General features: G+C 38.4%; 2 protein-coding genes across 11 annotated transcripts in view; one reads left to right on the plus strand and one right to left on the minus strand.

The window, feature by feature from the left end:
* The first annotated feature begins 54 nt into the window (after nt 1–54).
* Nucleotides 55–10,966, plus strand: DONSON (downstream neighbor of SON). Its single transcript, XM_026077730.1, has 9 exons — nt 55–136; nt 1,117–1,320; nt 1,771–1,949; nt 2,442–2,620; nt 2,725–2,848; nt 2,970–3,071; nt 4,060–4,258; nt 4,985–5,197; nt 5,481–10,966. The coding sequence occupies exons 2-9, from the start codon at nt 1,210–1,212 to the stop codon at nt 5,616–5,618; spliced, it is 1,245 nt and encodes a 414-aa protein (XP_025933515.1). The 5' UTR covers nt 55–136; nt 1,117–1,209; the 3' UTR covers nt 5,619–10,966.
* Nucleotides 10,260–17,494, minus strand: part of SON (SON DNA binding protein) — a 41,075-nt gene continuing 33,840 nt past the window's right edge. For 4 of the 10 annotated variants that reach the window (XM_026077718.1, XM_026077717.1, XM_026077716.1 and 1 more), the window contains 4 exons: nt 16,354–16,501; nt 12,059–12,127; nt 11,844–11,959; nt 10,260–11,316 (listed from right to left, as the gene is read on the minus strand). In XM_026077718.1, coding sequence (XP_025933503.1) covers nt 11,158–11,316; nt 11,844–11,959; nt 12,059–12,127; nt 16,354–16,501 — 492 coding nt within the window. In that variant the 3' untranslated portion in view covers nt 10,260–11,157. Of the gene's footprint in view, nt 11,317–11,843; nt 11,960–12,058; nt 12,128–16,353; nt 16,502–16,690; nt 16,894–17,227; nt 17,308–17,494 lie in introns of those variants that run through there. The other 6 variants (XR_003255487.1, XR_003255485.1, XM_026077719.1 and 3 more) reach the window with 5 other exon arrangements.

Raw genomic sequence — 17,494 nt, forward strand, 5'->3', positions numbered from 1 at the left:
CATTTCTTAAATCACCGGCCTGGGCTCTGGCTTCGTGCTGCATTTTACCTTTTTTCTCTCTTTTCCCGCGCAGGTTTCAGCCTCTGCTGCCGGCGGGGGGCCGGCGGGGCGCGCTGAGGCGGCCGCTGCGGTGCCGGTGAGTGCTGAAGGCGGCGGCGGCGGCGGCGGCGCTGCGGGGGCTGCTGCCCCCTCCCCTGTGCTCCCCGCGGGCCTGCAGCAGCTCTCCCGCGCCTTGGCGTCGCCGCCTGTCGCGATAAGGGCGCGCCTCGGCGGGGGCCCCTGCCGCCTTCCGTGCAGCGCGGGAGAAGAGGGGCGCGTCGCTTCAGCGGGCGGACGGGAAAGGGATGGTTCCCCCAAACCAGCCTTTGAAACAGAGTTTCAAGCTGGTGTTGTATTGCACTGCTATAGATTCAAAACCTTCGGTCAAAGCTAACTTAGCGGGATAGAGGAATGAGCCCGTAAAGAGGACGAGTTATCCCAGGACCCCCCCCCCCCCGGGACCTTTGCATTGTCTAGGAAGCATCTGGCATCACGGTCACCTTTTTTTTTTTTTTTTTTTTTAATCCACCATTATTAATCCTCCTTTAATCTCCTCCCAGTTTAGGATATTTGGAAAGATTCATATGAACTAAAACCTTCTGCTTTTCGTAACCCCTATAATGCACTATTTTCGTTAGAAATTTGTTGTTGGCTAAAGTCACGTGCTGAGTATAACCAGTGATGGGCCAGCCTGCGAACTGTCAAACTCGGCATTATTTGGAATATGGGGTGTTGGTCTGGAGCACCTTTATGTAAGGTTTGTGTCCTAACTTAATGCRAGTGCTCCCCTAGGATAAATATGAGCCAGGCACTTTTGCTGTTAAACTGCACTGGACAGGAGCATTCAGGAAAGCACAGATTTAACTTGTCTTTTTATGGACAAGTACCAAACTGGAGTTCAGAAGCTGCATGTAATAACCATAGTCCTATCTAGTCCAACATCTGGACTGCCTGCCAGTACAGGTGTATACGCTCAACGTCAGAGCAAACCTAACCATGCTAAGATATAAATAGGAAGGTATGTAGATTTTTTTAATGTTGCCCTTAGGTTAACTGGTGTTATTTCTTTTTTGTAAGGACCTTCATTTACCTGTTCTCGTACCTGATATTCCCTCCTCACCAAGAAATGAATTTCCTGCAGACTGGAGTATTAAAACACGACTTCTGTGTATGTCGTCCCAACCTTTTACCTGGGCAGAACATTTAAAAGCGCAAGAAGAAGCTCAGGGATTTGCCCAACACTGCAGAGCCACAGAAACAAACTTGCCGCAGTGTGTACAGGTAATACTTGAGGGGAAGCTTGAAAAATCTAGCTTTAGATAGGAAAATGTAACTTTGCACCTTTCCTTAAGTGTGCTTGCAGGGTTGGCAGCAAAGGTCTTACTGTGTTAGGTCTCATTTACATTAAGGACAAGGCTCATTTTAGACTACTAATCTAACTCCATCCATTGTTTGTACCCCAAAATACAACCAATGGCAAACAGCAATAAGTGAGTGGTGTTTTAACTTCAACTGTGGTGCGGGTTCCAGTTGCTGCCTGTCATTTCTTTAATATCTGGCTTATTCACAAGCCTAGGAATTTTTTTTTTTAGCGTCTGGTGAAGTGTGGGGTGGTTTTTTTGTGTGTGTTTTTGTTTTTGTTTTTTTGTTAATCCATCTGTTGCAATGCTACCTTCTCTTAAGTAAAGATTTAAATAGTATTACCCTCATACAATATTGTTTGAAATCTAGGAACCAAAAATGTCCACAGAACTCCGCTGTGCCTTTCAGCAAAGTCTCATATACTGGCTTCACCCTTCACTGCCATGGCTGCAGCTGTTTCCTCGCATTGGAGCAGATAGAAAAATAGTGGGAAAGGCTAGTCCTTGGTCACAGGATGAAGCCTTGCAGCAGGTACTAATGAGTGAATGGTAAGTGGAACCAAGGAACTTTTGTATTTAGCAAGATTAAGGTTGGAATTTTAATTTATGCACAAGTTCTTTCCATTTCTGTGAGAAGGTGTTTGATTTTTCAGCAAGAATATTTGCTGTTTAGAGGACCAGTAAGTCTGAAGTCACCTTCTTTTGTTAAATGTCTTTCTCCAATCCTAGTTGATGATTAGGAGAGACTTCTGAAAATCCTGTTACCAAATTGTCTTTGATACTTCATGTAGAACCACATGCTTGAAAGCAAAGTTACTGGGAAGCATAGTACTCACAAACAGGCTGCATTTCAGAAGAGTGCAGCTTGCTAGTTGCTGAACGCATTTGAAAATAGGATTCTCATCTTTCAGTGTACTCTCAAAACTGTTCAAAATAGACATTGATAAAACCCAGCAAATAAATAATCAAAATCCAGTTTTACGTTGTGTCAATAGCAAACAATTTACTTCAATAACAGAACTGTTTTATTCTAATTTGCAGGTCTGTCAGCTTTACTTCTCTGTACAATCTGCTCAAAGCCAAACTATGTCCCTACTTCTATGTATGTACCTACCAGTTTACTGTCCTGTTTCGTGCAGCTGGTCTTGCAGGAAGCGATGTTATTACAGCTGTCATTTCTCCCACAACTAGAGGTTTAAGGGAAGCCATGAGAAATGAAGGTAAGACGAAACCAGTGCAACTAAGATATAAATAACTAATAAAGTGTATTAGCTGGGTGTTTAAAAATAAAACATTCATTGCTTTCTTTTCTCTTCTGTTCAAGGCATAGAGTTTTCTTTACCTTTGGTAGAAGAAAGTAGAATCAGAAAACAGAAAAACTCTGAAATGAATTTGGAAACAGAAGTTGTTCACAGCCCTGAAGTGGGCAAAAGCACTGAAGATGGAGAGTATGTAATAAGTCTTGAAAAATGTCTAGAATTCAAAGGCATCTACAGCCTCCTGCATACTTAATTTAGAAAACATTAACAGGAGGTATTGCCTTTCTAACACCTGATTCTGTGTTCCTAGGGAACCTGCTGCAAGTGATGATGATGAAGAAAGTTTCTCTTGGCTTGAGGAGATGGGAGTCCAAGACAAGGTTAAAAAGCCAGATGCTATTTCTATTAAACTGTATCCTTTATTTGCATGTCAAGATCTATTAGAGCAAAAAACCTTGCAGAGTTTATCTTTGTGGTATAGTTTTAAGTTTTATAAAAGCTTTTGAGGAAATATTTCCAAATATTAATCCACAAGTTACCACATTATTAATGGAGAACTTTGCCTGTCTTTTTCAGTTAATGACAAGTTTCTTCTATGACAAGAAAGAATTTCTATTCTTAAAGGAAAAGCCACAATGAATGGTTAATGCAGACATAAGATCCAGCCAAAAGGTCACAAACTATTTGAATGTGTTACCTCACATGGAAAGACTTTTTCACTGGAAAGGCTTCATTAGATAAAGGATGTCTGGTCACGTAAGCTAGGTCTACATTTGCAGGTAGTGTGGCACAATAGGGACAGCTCTGTAGACCAAAACAGCAGGTGCTGAGAATGTGTTTCAGAGGAGGGCTTATCYTCATCCTAGTCTGGTCCCCTCTGCAGCTGGAGCACCTAAAGTGCACTCCTGAGTGCAACTTCCTGTTACTTTCATCCAAGAATCTGAGACTGCCCCGCATCAGTGCACTGTCAGTGGGGACAATCAGGGGATTCACTTTGAAAGCAGACTTCCCATCTGAACTAAAGTGCTCATGTTTTAATGTCTGCTTTGACAGAGTTAATTTAATAAATGTAGGAGTTGTTAACTGCATAGGTATTTAAGGAAAATGAGCTTGCCAGTTATGACTTTCCAGATCTGGAATTTTTTTTAACCTCATAACTTTAATGAAGTCAGAATTCAGGTTTAAGTTGTTGCTTAACATGTGAAGAACAAACTCAAATCAGTTTAGGAGTGTGGGTGTGGTTGGTTTGTTTTGTGTTTTTTTTGTTGTTGTTGTTTTGTTTTTTATAACTTGTTTGGGCAGGAGGGGTGTCTCCTAGTGTTGCACTGCTGTGATTCTTGCTTTGCTGTATTAAAGTTTTTCAGCTTTCCATGTTTTCCCTTTGACTCCAATCAATATAGCCGCAAAGAGAAAAATGAAGTGCAAATGGATCACAAGCCCGAATCTGTTGCCCTAGTGAAGGGAACAAACACCTTCACATTGCTGAACTTCTTGATAAACTGTAAGAGTTTAGTGGCTGCTGCAGGTCCACAAGCAGGACTTCCACCAACTTTGTTGTCCCCCATTGCTTTTCGAGGTGCAACAATGCAGACGCTCAAAGTAAGTAACAGAACAGTTTCTATTTTTCCAATAAAGAACAGAACGCTGTTTCTTTGCTCAGCAGTAGATTAGACACTGTCTTTGTATAGTCACCATATTTCCTTCAGATATAGCAGAGTGATTTTTGTTGCCATAGCTTGACTAGCATTTTGACTGCAATATGACCTATGTCCTAAATCATCTTTATCCAGGTAGATCTGTGCCACTATACTGAAATCCCAGTATTTCCATCCTCCACATCCTGATATATAAAAGGTTAAGTAGTCTTCCCAGCTACTAAAATGGTTCTTAATTGAGTCCACTTTGAATAGTAGCACTGTACTGAGATCTTACAAGGTCTCAAACTATTATGGCTGCTTACATGAGGAAGCCTCTGAACCACATCTCACCATCTGTTAATAGAAGGAGGTGGCAGATCCTAAAGAGTATGTGAACTGGGGTATTGCAGTTCTGTTCCATCAGAGATAGTTCATATTATGTGCATCAAAGTTCTTCAGTTACTTTCCTAATACTGTATAGCAGTCCTGCATATTATAGTTCATACATTCTAGGAGTTGTTACAAAGACAATAAAACCATCATAATACTCAGATATATTGACTAGTAAGTTGACAATAGCTAAAAGTATTTTGAAAACTTTCAATAGGATTATAGTACTATAGTTTTAAACTAAATTGGAACTTTAATTAGCATGTCAAGAACTATTCATACATGGTCTCATCTTCAGGCTCGAAGTATAAATGCAAAAGCAAGGGCTCACTTGTCATACGAAGATATATTCAGTTTGGAGATCGTAGGCCCTGTCATGCCTCATTCTCTGCATTCGTTGACAATGCTGCTTAAATCTGCACAGAGAGGAGCTTTCTCTGCAATATTATATACACATGAGCCAACAGCTGTGTTCAACATCGGTCTTGATGCAAGCACTGCCTTAAATAAGGTAAGTAAACTAGCAGAGGCGATCTTTCCTGATAGGTTTATGTCTTGATTAGAAACCATACGGCACTGAGTGCAACAAAACTGTTTATTCCTTTATACATGGGTTGACACCCAGTTACTTTGATCACCACTTAGCAGTCCCTGTGGCTTGGCATTCCATCAGAAATGGAAGCATCAGAAAACATTTCAGGAGTTTCTCAGATGTACATAAACAAACACTTAAAAGCTACAGTTGTTTCAAACAGAAGTGTGTATTACATGTCTCTTAATCTGAACTTCCTCAGGAAGCTGTATGCAAAGATCTTTCTAAGTGTGGACTGCATCCTAAAACTTTGGAGCAACTGAGTCAATTTTCAACTCTGGGAAAATCTTCTATCAGATTCCTAGAAATGAAGGATTATGCTTATACCTGGAAGTCCTAGATATGCTGTTTCAATTTAATGGAACAGAATACTTGCTAGTATGCAGTTGCTGTATTTACATAGATGGCCTACACAGCACCTATACAGTACCAGGAGGGATATGATCTAATTGAACATCAGTGATAAGAACTATTGCACATCACCCACCATGAAATACTTCAAAGGACTCTCAAAGAAAAATAAGGAAAAGGCCTTGGACATCTGTATTTTAGAAAGTGTTTTTTAAATAAAATTTTATAAAATATGATCATCTATTGTTTTGGTCTGAATTCAGTCTGGAAGGCCTGTATTCTTCATGCCCATGCAACTTCTCTTCRGAAATAGGACAGCATCTCTGCCTCCTGCTCTGTGCAACTATCCTTGCTCTTACAGAACTTGTTACACTGATCTAAAATTCCRGTTCTTATGGGTGGAATTTTAGGCATAACACCTTCCCTTTGAGAGTGCTTACAGCACCTTGTCTGAAGCTTGATATCTAAGTAGGTTGTGCTTTTTGGTTCCGAATAAACTCTGAACTCCAGCAGGATAGACAAAAGTCAGATGGACACAAACATGAGGTTCTGGCTGCAGCTGTATCAGAGTAAAAGGTTAAGATTCCTTAGAACTGCTGGTGTAACTATAACATTCCCATATTGATTGCATTAAAACTAGCTAGAGTTTTAAAGGGTAATTTGTATAAATATATCCCAAGTCAGAACAAGTTACAGCAACAAAATATGGTTATGTCATCTGATTAAAGGAGAGAGAATGAGAGGCACCATGGGGATGCAGATATACATTCATAGCACTAGTAGACTGCTCAGTTTAATGCAGTCTGTTATACCTTCAGGTACACAGATAATCAAGACARTTACTTGGAGAACTGTATAATACCATTTATTACACAGCTATCAGGTGATCTGACTCATGCAGCAGAGAATACTGCTCAGAAGAACAATATGTAGAATATTTTGTTGCCATGCTTATGCACCTAAGCAAGATTTCTCATTTGATTCAACTAATGTTTTGCACAGAAACTAATGGCATGCACATGGCATGCCACATGATCAGCTGCTCTGGTCTTTACTACTCTGTTGTTCTATTCACCGTCTCAGAATCTGTCCACGATTCTGAAACACCACCATTAGACTACAGTAAGAATCATTTTCATTTGAGGACACAACCCACAGGTGCAAGCATGCAGGCATGTAAATAAGTTACTGCAGACTGAGTATGTTGAAGGCTTGCTGTGCATCTAAGTTACTTTACATGTACACCTACCCCAAGAAAAGAACACGTATAATTACATTGGAATAGTTCATATTTATACTGTTACTTTACAGTAGCCTATCATCATGTTCTCAGGAAAAAGAGACATCAGGAAAATAAAATGGAGACTACCTATCTTACAATGGAAAAAAMCACCCTAGTTATTTAATACTTTGATGTCAAATATTCCATTTCTAGTGGGGTTTGTGTAGTACAATCTGATTAATCTTTACATTACTTCTCCCTAATTTGGAAATGAAGTATTGAACTTTTCCCTTTGATTAACATCAGACACCAAAGGTGAAAATCCAGTGTTAATTTGGTCTTGCACAGGATACATGGAAGACTGGGTTGCTAAAGATGCTATTATCTTGGTTAAAAAGTGACTAGAAAAGGAAATGTATTTAAGGAAGTACACTTGTTACTCCAGTACCTTTTTAATCTTGGCTTATCTGCTTCCATCAGCAATATAGGGCTTTGCAGTCTGCTGTAAACACGCTTTAGTCCACTGCTGTAGCTTATTAACAGCAGTTCTTGTAGCTGCCAGATTCTGGCACTCTTGAAGAGTTCAGCTTCCTCTGCTGTTGCACACCAGCCCTGCTAAGTGCTGCTTGCTACCTCAGAATCCACATCTGCAATCCTGGAACAGGCAGCAGCAGCTTCGGAGCATGCACCTGAGCAACAGGCCTACTCATACTGCCATGTAAAACAAGGTATTGAAAGTCATACAAATGAGTACTCTGTAGCTGCCAGTATGGGAAAACAATTTAACTTTTATCAACCTGATAACCATTTTGAGATGCGGATTTGAGATGATCTTCTAGGAAATACAGTAATCAGCATTAAGGTCAGTTTCAGTTTGTATTTTCACATCTAACTTGTCAGACTTACAGAGAGAAACTAATGCAAAATAATGGCTTGCAGGCATTAAACTATAAAAATTATARTTTCTACTAGAATGAGTATCATTAAACTGAAATTACAGTCTTGTAGTCTAGAGCTGTGTAATTTTCAACATTTACCACTGAATTCTTCATCATATACTTTGCACCACTAGCTGAAAGTATGGCTCCTCCTCATACTATAAGGTATATGTTGGTTTTAAGTCACAGCTTTGCCTCTAATTTGAGAAGCATGTTCCAGTTGTTTACAACTCTGGGGTTAAGTGCTGTCCCTGAAGAGTACTTGGACTCTTCTGTACTACACTGTAACACTAGCCAGTCTGCTGCTCTTCCAAATATTGAAGTTTATTTTCAATAAATATTACCGTTATTCCAGTCACTCTTAGAGCAGTAAGATTTATCTAACCTACCCAAACAGGTGAATTTTCAACTCAATTATGATTTGGTTGGGAGAACTAGAGACTTTAGCAGTTGGTTAAAACATTATGTAGCTTTTGTACTTGAAGAGGCAATTTCAAGTCTTTGGAGGCACAGGAACTTTGCTTTCCTACCCATCCAGTCCTATCTATTTAAAAAGTACAAATTAGAAGGCTGCCAAGAAAGTGTTTTGGTACAAGCTGGCTACAAGTTTGGGGGCACCTGTTTCAAAACAGTCATCTTCACCACAAACAAGTTGGAAACACTTTCAGTGAAAGATTACTTCTAGAATAATTCTAAAAAAAATCTAGAAAAAAATCTAAAATAATTCTGTAGCAAAAAGCATATCCAACAGCTAAACAGATCACAGCTTCCGCTAGAAGGACTCCCAACTATTTCCCTTTAAGACAGCTTAAATGCTGCATAAATAACCAGGTTCCAAGAGAGTGTTTCCTAGTTGTTCTTTTTAATATATGACTAGTTGTCTATTCCTGCATGCAAAGGATATTCAAACCAATTCAAATTTACAGACTTAACAGAAGCACATCTCTGCACTACCTTTAAATTCATGTAACATTCTAAACAATGGGAATGAAGCTAAAACAGAAACCTCAAAATKAAGTGTCATAATTAAGGTATTACAGATCTCAATTCTATTTTTTTTGTATGTCTTCCTTAAGACCAGGGATTAAATCTACATACAGTACCATGTCTTTAAGGCATGAGATCCAGAACTTGCCTTTTGTTTTTGTTTTTTTTTTTAAATGGAGTCTTCTGTCAGATTGAATTCATCTGCTTCTTGCTTCTGTGAGATAACATATATATCTTTACATTATACATGGGGAATATGGACAAAAAGAAGACCAGAATTAACAAGTACAAGAGAAGACTGTATGTTCCCAGATTTGATATTGTGCAGCCAGAGCTTACATGGACAGCATAGACTAAACAATGATCAACATCTCTGATAACATTTTAGGTGTATCAAAACCAGACAGTAACAAAAGCCTGATTAACAGCTCCTTCCCACGTCCTGAGCTACTTACACTGAGCTGTACATTACACTGAGGCAGACTTCAGCTAAGACAGGTGTAACATCCATTTCTCCCAGAGTATGCCCTTCCATTGCTTACCATCCTRTTCACGTTTATACACACCTTCCAACTAGTTCAGCAAGGAAGGAGACCTAAGAACAACAATTTTACTCAGAGACTGAAGGCAAGAAGCCAAATGGAAAAGAAGTTTAATTAAAGACAACTACGTCCACAAAGCTTATGATTAATTCAGGCATTTCTAGAGTGCTTCGATAGATTACTAAGGGGCCTTATTTCTTGGAAAAGTGTGGTAGAGAATTCAGGACATTTCTCTGTCCCTCCATTATGCCATGTGCAAAATGAGACACTGCTACTTGTCCCTTTAGGGCAGAGAAAGAGGCTTTGTTCAGTAACAGTTGAGAGAACACACAAATAACTTTCCTTCATGGAAGAAGAGGTACTAGTAATTCCTCATCTCCAAGTTCCTACTGCTGCTGCAAGGGTCATTCACTGTAGGCCAGAGCACTGCATACTGTGTACAAACTATATTTTGTTCCTTCCCCAGATGAAGCTCTGGTGAGTAGATGTAATAAGAAACAACCTCAAAAGACTTTTCAGAAATAAGCATCTGGACTATGACAGGCCATAAATCCTGGCAATCTGCTCCTAACACAGACAAATCTGGCAAGAGATGTACAATGCCCTTTGCAGCCAAAACTTTCCTTTCAAATTCAAAGTGCACATAGCTAAAGTACTTTTATATATATATATTTTTAAAGAAAGTCTTTTTGCATCCTCTCCACTATCAAACAGCCAAAACTCTGGATCAGGCTGTCTCCTTGAAGGCAAAGTACCATTACAGAAAATTAAAGCCCAAGGAGTTAATTTGGTAATATTCTAACACAACTGCAAACAACTAGAATGGATTCTGCAGCCCTTAACAGCTGTTGCTGTTCTTCACAATACATACTTTTATACTGCGCATATTTTCAAAAACTTGCTTTGGCATAGTTTTTTAATTACTGTTTACTGACCAGTGATTAAGATTATGAACTTGTGCTGCTTTATTGTCCAAGTTGGGTACAACAATTGAAGCATCATTCTATCCCCCCCTCCCCCCCCGCAAATCCAGTTGTAGATTCGTTAGAGTTTAAAATTCACATTAACCACAAATTCATACAATCAACATCAGGCAGTGTGTTAATTTGTTTGGAATAGACAACTCCATTTTCYCCCTTCTTAGAACATGCAGGGAGAGACGCTTTTACATTGCAAGTCTCATCAGTTCCATCGCTGGACCATCTGTCCTCCCCTTTAAAGCGAGTCTTTTGCCTAATCACGTATATCCTAGAATACGGGCTGTACGGCCAGTTGCGGTGCACCACTGAGTTAAACCCCAAACAAAAGTCAAAGAGAAGCCGCAGCGGTAACACTGTACAACAGGGCTGCTGCTGCTTGCTTTCTCAGAGGGGTAACAGTACTGGCCCAGTATCTGTCCAGCAGTACACGCCAGCCCCGACTAGACTAAGGTAAGCTGAGTGGCCTTTTACCAGCTGTAGGCAAAAGTGCAAGAGTAGCTTTACCAAGACCAGGGAAAACTGCAGCATAGTACAAAACAGTATGAAAGTGTTAACATTCCATATCGAAGAGAAATTGCATGAGTTTTAAAACAAGGGTTTAGATTACTGATGCCTCCAGAGTCTGTTGTCTGATTTTAGTCATTTAAGAAATAATTACATCACTAATGTAAACAATATAAACATACCAAAAACTAAGTATGATTTAAATACATTTTGATGGTACAAAAGAAAAACCTGAAGGTGTCTGTACAGTTTTTACAATGTGGGAATTGCCAATGTATTTACAACATGAAAGGGCAAATACCATTTTTGTGCAGAGTAAAATTATCTGAAATAATGTCAATATAAAAAACAATATCTAGCGGTGTGAGGCACTCCTAAACATGGTGGTAGTAGCCATGCTTTCCTTTGGTACAAGTCCCATCGCTTGGAGAGCTGCAGTTGCTGCTGTGGCTTTAGCATGCTTCTTATTAAGGCTGGCAAAAGTAGGCCTATATTCATTTCCATTGACTCTCACCTGTTTAGGAGAGGGGAAAAACATGTTCTCTTTATTTCTATTTCAGGGGCAGCACTACATATAGCTCTTTTTAGCACATTCTGCATATAATTCTTCTTGGCATAGAGAAAACCCACTTCTGGTCTGTAAGTACAGATAACCATTTCCAAATGATAACTGTTAATGCAAGATATTACATGAGAAAAGAAAGCCTGCATTCTAAGGTAACTAAAGGACAAAAACAGCTAAATCTTGCTACCATCTTTACAACAGTAAAACCCAACACTATACCTGCAAGTAAGAAGCAAGAGTATGATTCAACATAGGTTAATAATTGAAATAAGACATGAAATAGCATCACAGTTTCTTTACAGATTACATGCTTGAGGGATCTGATTTGGCTTGTAACTCTCCAGAAACAGGACTCTGAAATTTTAGCACTGAGACATTGCTCAGCACACCCCAGCTACCACTGAAATACATAAAGATGAATTTAATATTGTGTTTTAATAGAGAAACCAACAGCAAACAAGGAAGTTCAAACTCACCTTAAAAATAAAATGTTTGCGATGATCAGGCCCACTGTCATCCACCAACACAAACTCAGGTGGTGACCATCTTCTTTTGTTACAGATCTCCATCAATGCAGAAACTGGATGTTTACCTTAAGGATTAAGTGTTTGTGAAATTTCAGTGCTTCTATCAGAGCAATCATTTTAAATGAGGTGGTGTTGTTTTTTTTTTAAACATGCAGAAATCTCACCTGAAAGATCCTTCATCACACTATAATGTCCAGATCTCTTTTGTGCCTTCTCTCCCACCGCAACAAGCCCTAAACAAAACATGAATCAAGTTCATATTTAGGATTCTCACCTGATTTCTGTATTCTCATCAGTGAAGCATTAACAAGTAGAAAGACAACCATCTTTTCAAAAGTCTTTCAAACCTCCCTTTCTTTCAGCACTTTTTTTCCCCCCCTCCATGCCATGCATGACCTTCTTCTCAACTGCTCCATTAAGATGCTTAACTAGCTAGCTAGCGTAGTTTTATGCAAGCAAGTAATCACCTGGTATTCCATGCCCCCTTTGAGGAAACATGGCAGAGTAACTTTAAAAAAAAAAAAAAAAAAAAAACAAACCACTCATCCAGTATTTACCTGTGCTGTGCAACTCAAAAGCCATCCACTATCTAACAGTTTGCTTCTAACATACTGACAGTTTGAAGTATTTTCCTTAAATAGTAAGAAGTGCAACTAGTACAACCTTTTATCATAGGAAATATTAACCATGGTGGTTTTCTTATAACATTTTTTCTTTACATCCAAGTTCACAGCCTAATTACAGTGATTTCAATCACATCTGAATATAAAGTAACTCTAAAACATGCAGTCGGGCCCCAAAGTAATATAATGAACACAAGCTCTAGTAAAAGTCACTGTGAAACATACTACAAACTAGACTTTTTCTTTTTTAAATCTTACAGGAGTAAAGGGTAAAATGTACCAATTGCCAATAGCAATGCAATGTTTATAAAGTGACTCAAGTTTCTTCCAATTCACTTTTTGCCCTTACCTTAAACACGTAAACAAAATATCCGGCCCACTGTTCAGAATTTCTCTGACTTCAATCCTTATATGTTATTTTCTTTGTTTCTTACCTCAATTTGTTTCTGTTCCTGGCTTTGGTGAATTAATAGAGGAAGATAGGCATTTGTTTCCAGTTTCTTCCTGTTCCTTCAGCTTTTTTGTTGTTGGCTTTTTTTGGTTTTGCTTTAAAAGAAAACCTTTCCCTACTCACCACACTTTCATCCTAAGATTCATACACCTCTTAAGCAGGGACTTTCCAAGTAGCATTAAACCTCCAAAGATACCAATCAAAACAAAGTTTGTTTCTTCTTTTTTCTTACTGCAAGTACTTATATCCAAAATAAGCAGACTTCCTCTGAAGAAAGGACTCTGAAAGCATTCGTCTGCATTAATACTGCATCTCCCTCACTCATACAACAGTGCCACACTCACTGACACCTATGCTCCATATCTGGTTCCAGGCAGCTCATGAGGCACTCTCAAAAAAAGCTGCAACAGACTATGATAAGCTCTACTTTTCACAGGAGAGCTGACTGACTGAGCTTCTTTGAGCAGAGACAACCAGCAACTTACTGGCTCACAGCAAAGCTCAAGAAGAGTTTAGTTTCAATGCCAAAATGCTTTGGCTGTAAGAGGACCACAGATCTGACCCAGTATCCAGAAAAAGCAGGGTCTGATGGAAAGCCATAGCAAAGGTTGACAACCTTGTGGTTCATGTCTTGGTACAGCCTACTGAATAACTCTTTAGCAAACTTCTCATTCCCTTATCTATTTTTTTTATTTTGGGAACAAGTTCTAAAATACGTTTAAGAAAACAGTAATTGGTCTGTTTTTCTTTTCTTTTTTTAATAGATAAATTTTAATAGATAATAGATAAATAAAATAGATAAATAGATAAAATTTCAGCCTAATTTTCATTGGCACACACATATTGATAGTAGTTATTTCCCATCCCTTCATTTCAATCAAGGGTCTTTAATCCTCTACACAGAACTTTATAAAATTTGATTGTTTATACATAGGGTTTAAGAATACTGTCATATCAAGAARCTTTTCAGCTACTCATCATAAATGTATAATCATTGTTCAGTTGCTTCTTCAAAAAGCATGTTGGTTCTTCATAATGGAGATTGTCTCCTTATAACATATGCTTGGTTGACTCAAAATTAAATATTCTTTATCAGTACAAAATATTTTTAGATATTTTGCGGAAACGATCAGACAGATTCTCTGTATGAGGAGAATCAAATTTGGAAAAAGAAAAAAAAAAGGATGAGATCAAAGCAAAACCAGGACATCTCTGAGGTTATCAGTACTTACAGATGAATTCATCATATGCCAGGAATAGCTGCCCTTTAATTTCATCTAATTTCTCTACCATCTTATGGAAGACCACTCTTTCTGAAGCAGAGAGAGAGCCAACTATCTGTCACAGAATGCCCAGCACAAAGAGGTCCTGATCCTAGCTCAGACCTTAGGGCTTGATCCTTGGAACTTAAATAGCAAGTTCTGCAGACATTAAGGAAATTTGTACCAGAAACCACATAAAGATCCTGGAACACACTTTTACTACCAGAAACTTGAACTATGACACAGCTGTGTATCACCAAAATGTTCATAAATGTTCAGAATGTCCATGGGTTATGCAGCAATGCTACCTCTTCCCTATTATACCAGAAGGACCAAGCAACATAGTAAACAGAGCTAATTCTCCCTCCTCTTACCATAAAAACCCACCACTATGTTYTGCAGGCTGCTTGAGAAAATAATACTCAAATTGACTGTTATCAGCTTCTTTCCTCTGATACTAATCAAGCTATACTGAAGGAACTCTTACCAGCAGCAAGAGCTTTACAAGACAGCCCTAGAAAGATCACAGTAACTAAGTAACAATGAAAACACTTTCCAAAGAAAGCCTTCTTGCCAGTCACTCTGTCACCAGGTTATGTCAATTATTTTTCTTTAAATGGAAAGGCTGCACTGGAGAAATGAACAGCTGAAAAGCAATTTTGGTCACTGTGTAAAATCAAAGTGCCTGTACTATGCCCTTGGAGACTGCTGCACTTCTCTGTTTATAAAACAAGGCTACCAGGAGCTCTTTAAAATTTAGAAAGCACTGGGTTTTTGGTTTTTTTTTTTAATAACTTAGGTAAGAGTTTTCATTTTCTACCTCTTTGAATTTAATATTCAAATTCTGTTTAAATTAATATTTTCACTGCTATAGAGCAGTCAGCAGAACAATACTGAGTTCTCTCTCTAATGAGAACTAGTAAATTTGGCCCCCCAAAGATTTCTCTGACTCCGACTGCATCTCTGCAAATAAACTTCACACATTTGTATTTATATAGTTTGTTTTTTTTTTCCTGAATTCAGCTATGAGCATTGACAGAAGTTAATAAAACCTCATAACTCAAAGCATTTCATGCTTTAATGTGATCTGTTTAGTATACTAAAGGTTCCCAGTGTTTTTAATATTTGGGACACCACCAGTAACTATTTGTTTTCCTGCAGCCAATGTTAAAGTGTTTGTTTTGATAACAAACATAATAGAACAATTAAGGGAAAAATCATGACTGCTGAAATGTTGCAGCTTGTATTTAAAACATTTAGAATTTGTGTATGTATTTCAGATGGAAATTTTTCATTAACATGAACTCTGAAAACAGAACTCTTGCTGAACGTGCTGGGAAGAAGGCCAATCATATAAAGCATGCTGCCCTTTAAGTAAAAAGCTAAATCTCTTGAATCAAATGAGGTAAGTGCAACAGTTCTCCACCTGGCGCCATGATTTATGTAAGGAAGGGGAAGAAAAATTGCCAAAGGAGCTGCTAGAAGCAAGCAGGGAAATGTCACTATAGTTGAACAGAGGTACCTGAGGATCAAATTAGGAGATGGAATAGTGGTGAGAACAGATAGATTAAAAAAAGCAAACAGAATCCATTTGGAAGACCTAAAAATCTGTGTAACAGTCTATTCATGTCAAGACTTCAGCTGAAAGGTAGTAGTAACTCAGCTCTGTAGCTCCCAGCTCTTATTTCTGTCCTTCTCCCCACTTAAAGCTGATTAAATGCTCCATCTTCTATCCTGCCTCATTCCTGCTTCAGACACCTTCCCTAAGACCAACCAGAACGGACAGTTCCACCATTAATTTCCCTGTGCTTGCTTTCTCCACACAGCCAACTGAAGTGTATCCCTCACGTAAGAACCACTGAGAAGCACTTTTTAAGGTGGAAGGGGAAGGCTAGGAGAAGTTTAAGAACTTCTGGAAGAGTCTGCAGGCATAAGGAGAAGCCCATGTATAAATCATCCAGGTCTTGAAAAAACAGTATCAAAACCATTTATGTCATTCTGTTTATTTTTATGGTGAAACTATACCTAAGCAAAATAACTTTCAAGTAGTAAGCTTTTTCTATCTTCAAAAAAAAGACACAGGTGTGTTTATACAGCCATAAAACATTTACAAAAGAGCTTACCTTTTCGATCCGTCTTAAAATCAACCATAATAGGCTCAACGCTGCCTTCTTTGTTTTTTCCCAGCCCTTCTCCTTCTCTCCAGCCCATTTTTCTCATCAGTTGAGCTCCCATTCCTCCAGTTACAGGGGCTGCTCTTAAGAACTGATCCTATCCAGAAAAAGAAAAGTAAAACAAGTCCTAAAGTTAGCACTGGGATTTAAAAAAATAAGTCGGAGCTTCCAAAAATGTTTCTAACAATGTTTCACAGATTCAATTCAAATGAATACACCTTAGCTTTATATACATTAACATCTTGTATAAACCAGAATTCACACAGACACACAAGACACAAATCAATAGTTTCAAAAAAGAACAACTTAAAATTTTAATGCAATCCTTTAATTCAAAAGTGGCAAGTGACCCATTTCAGACGTACGTATTTAATAAAATGATAACCGTTTATTTTTAAACACACTACTTTGGTTCCAATGTCTCTCTTCTCATCTTGTGAAAGGAGGCAGTGTTAACTGTTTAACTGGCAACATTTGTGCCAAGTGTACCTAGTTATTGAACAAAATACAAGCACATTTAGTAATGACATTCAAATAGTGTTTAGGCGTATTTTAAATATAAAAAAAAAGTTTCCCATTTTATTATACAGCAGTTGCACATTCAAGTTTTACTCTGAAATTCCACATGAAACAGATACAGGTTTTTCTTTTCTTTTTTAAGGAAAAAAGGCGCTTAGCCACACAGTTTAGCAGCAGTAGTTGTCACATTGTTTCAAATCATCATTAACATAATAGTTGTTAAATGCTGAAAGCTTATAAACAGAAATTTTAAAAATCTGTTTTGATGTAAAGAACTTTAAAAACTCCTTAAATGTTTACGTACCTAGGCCTCGATGGCCGCAGTGTTGTGAATAGTAGGGCTGGCATTGACCGTGGCAAGAAGGCAGCTACAAGGATTTGACCCTGAAACAAGTTTCCATATAGAGGGGTGAAAGTTCACAGGTTATTCTGTGAACTATCATCTCTCTTCTGCCCCACCCACTGACCCAAGTAAGTAAGTCAATCATTTCCATCACAGCAAAAAATTGCTCGTCTTAAAATATACAAGTTTACACACTGGCACTGGTAAGTCCGTCAGTTATTTTGCACA

This window comes from Apteryx rowi, unplaced genomic scaffold (assembly GCF_003343035.1).
Source record: "Apteryx rowi isolate R43461 unplaced genomic scaffold, aptRow1 scaffold_46, whole genome shotgun sequence".
Taxonomy (NCBI): domain Eukaryota; kingdom Metazoa; phylum Chordata; class Aves; order Apterygiformes; family Apterygidae; genus Apteryx; species Apteryx rowi.

Coding starts and splice junctions, on each gene's coding strand:
- DONSON (XM_026077730.1), top strand. CDS start 1,210: ATGTCGTCCCAACCTTTTACCTGGGCAGAACATTTAAAAGCGCAAGAA. Junction 1,321..1,770: donor ACTTGCCGCAGTGTGTACAG/GTAATACTTGAG, acceptor TTTGAAATCTAG/GAACCAAAAATGTCCACAGA. Junction 3,072..4,059: donor GATGCTATTTCTATTAAACT/GTATCCTTTATT, acceptor CAATCAATATAG/CCGCAAAGAGAAAAATGAAG.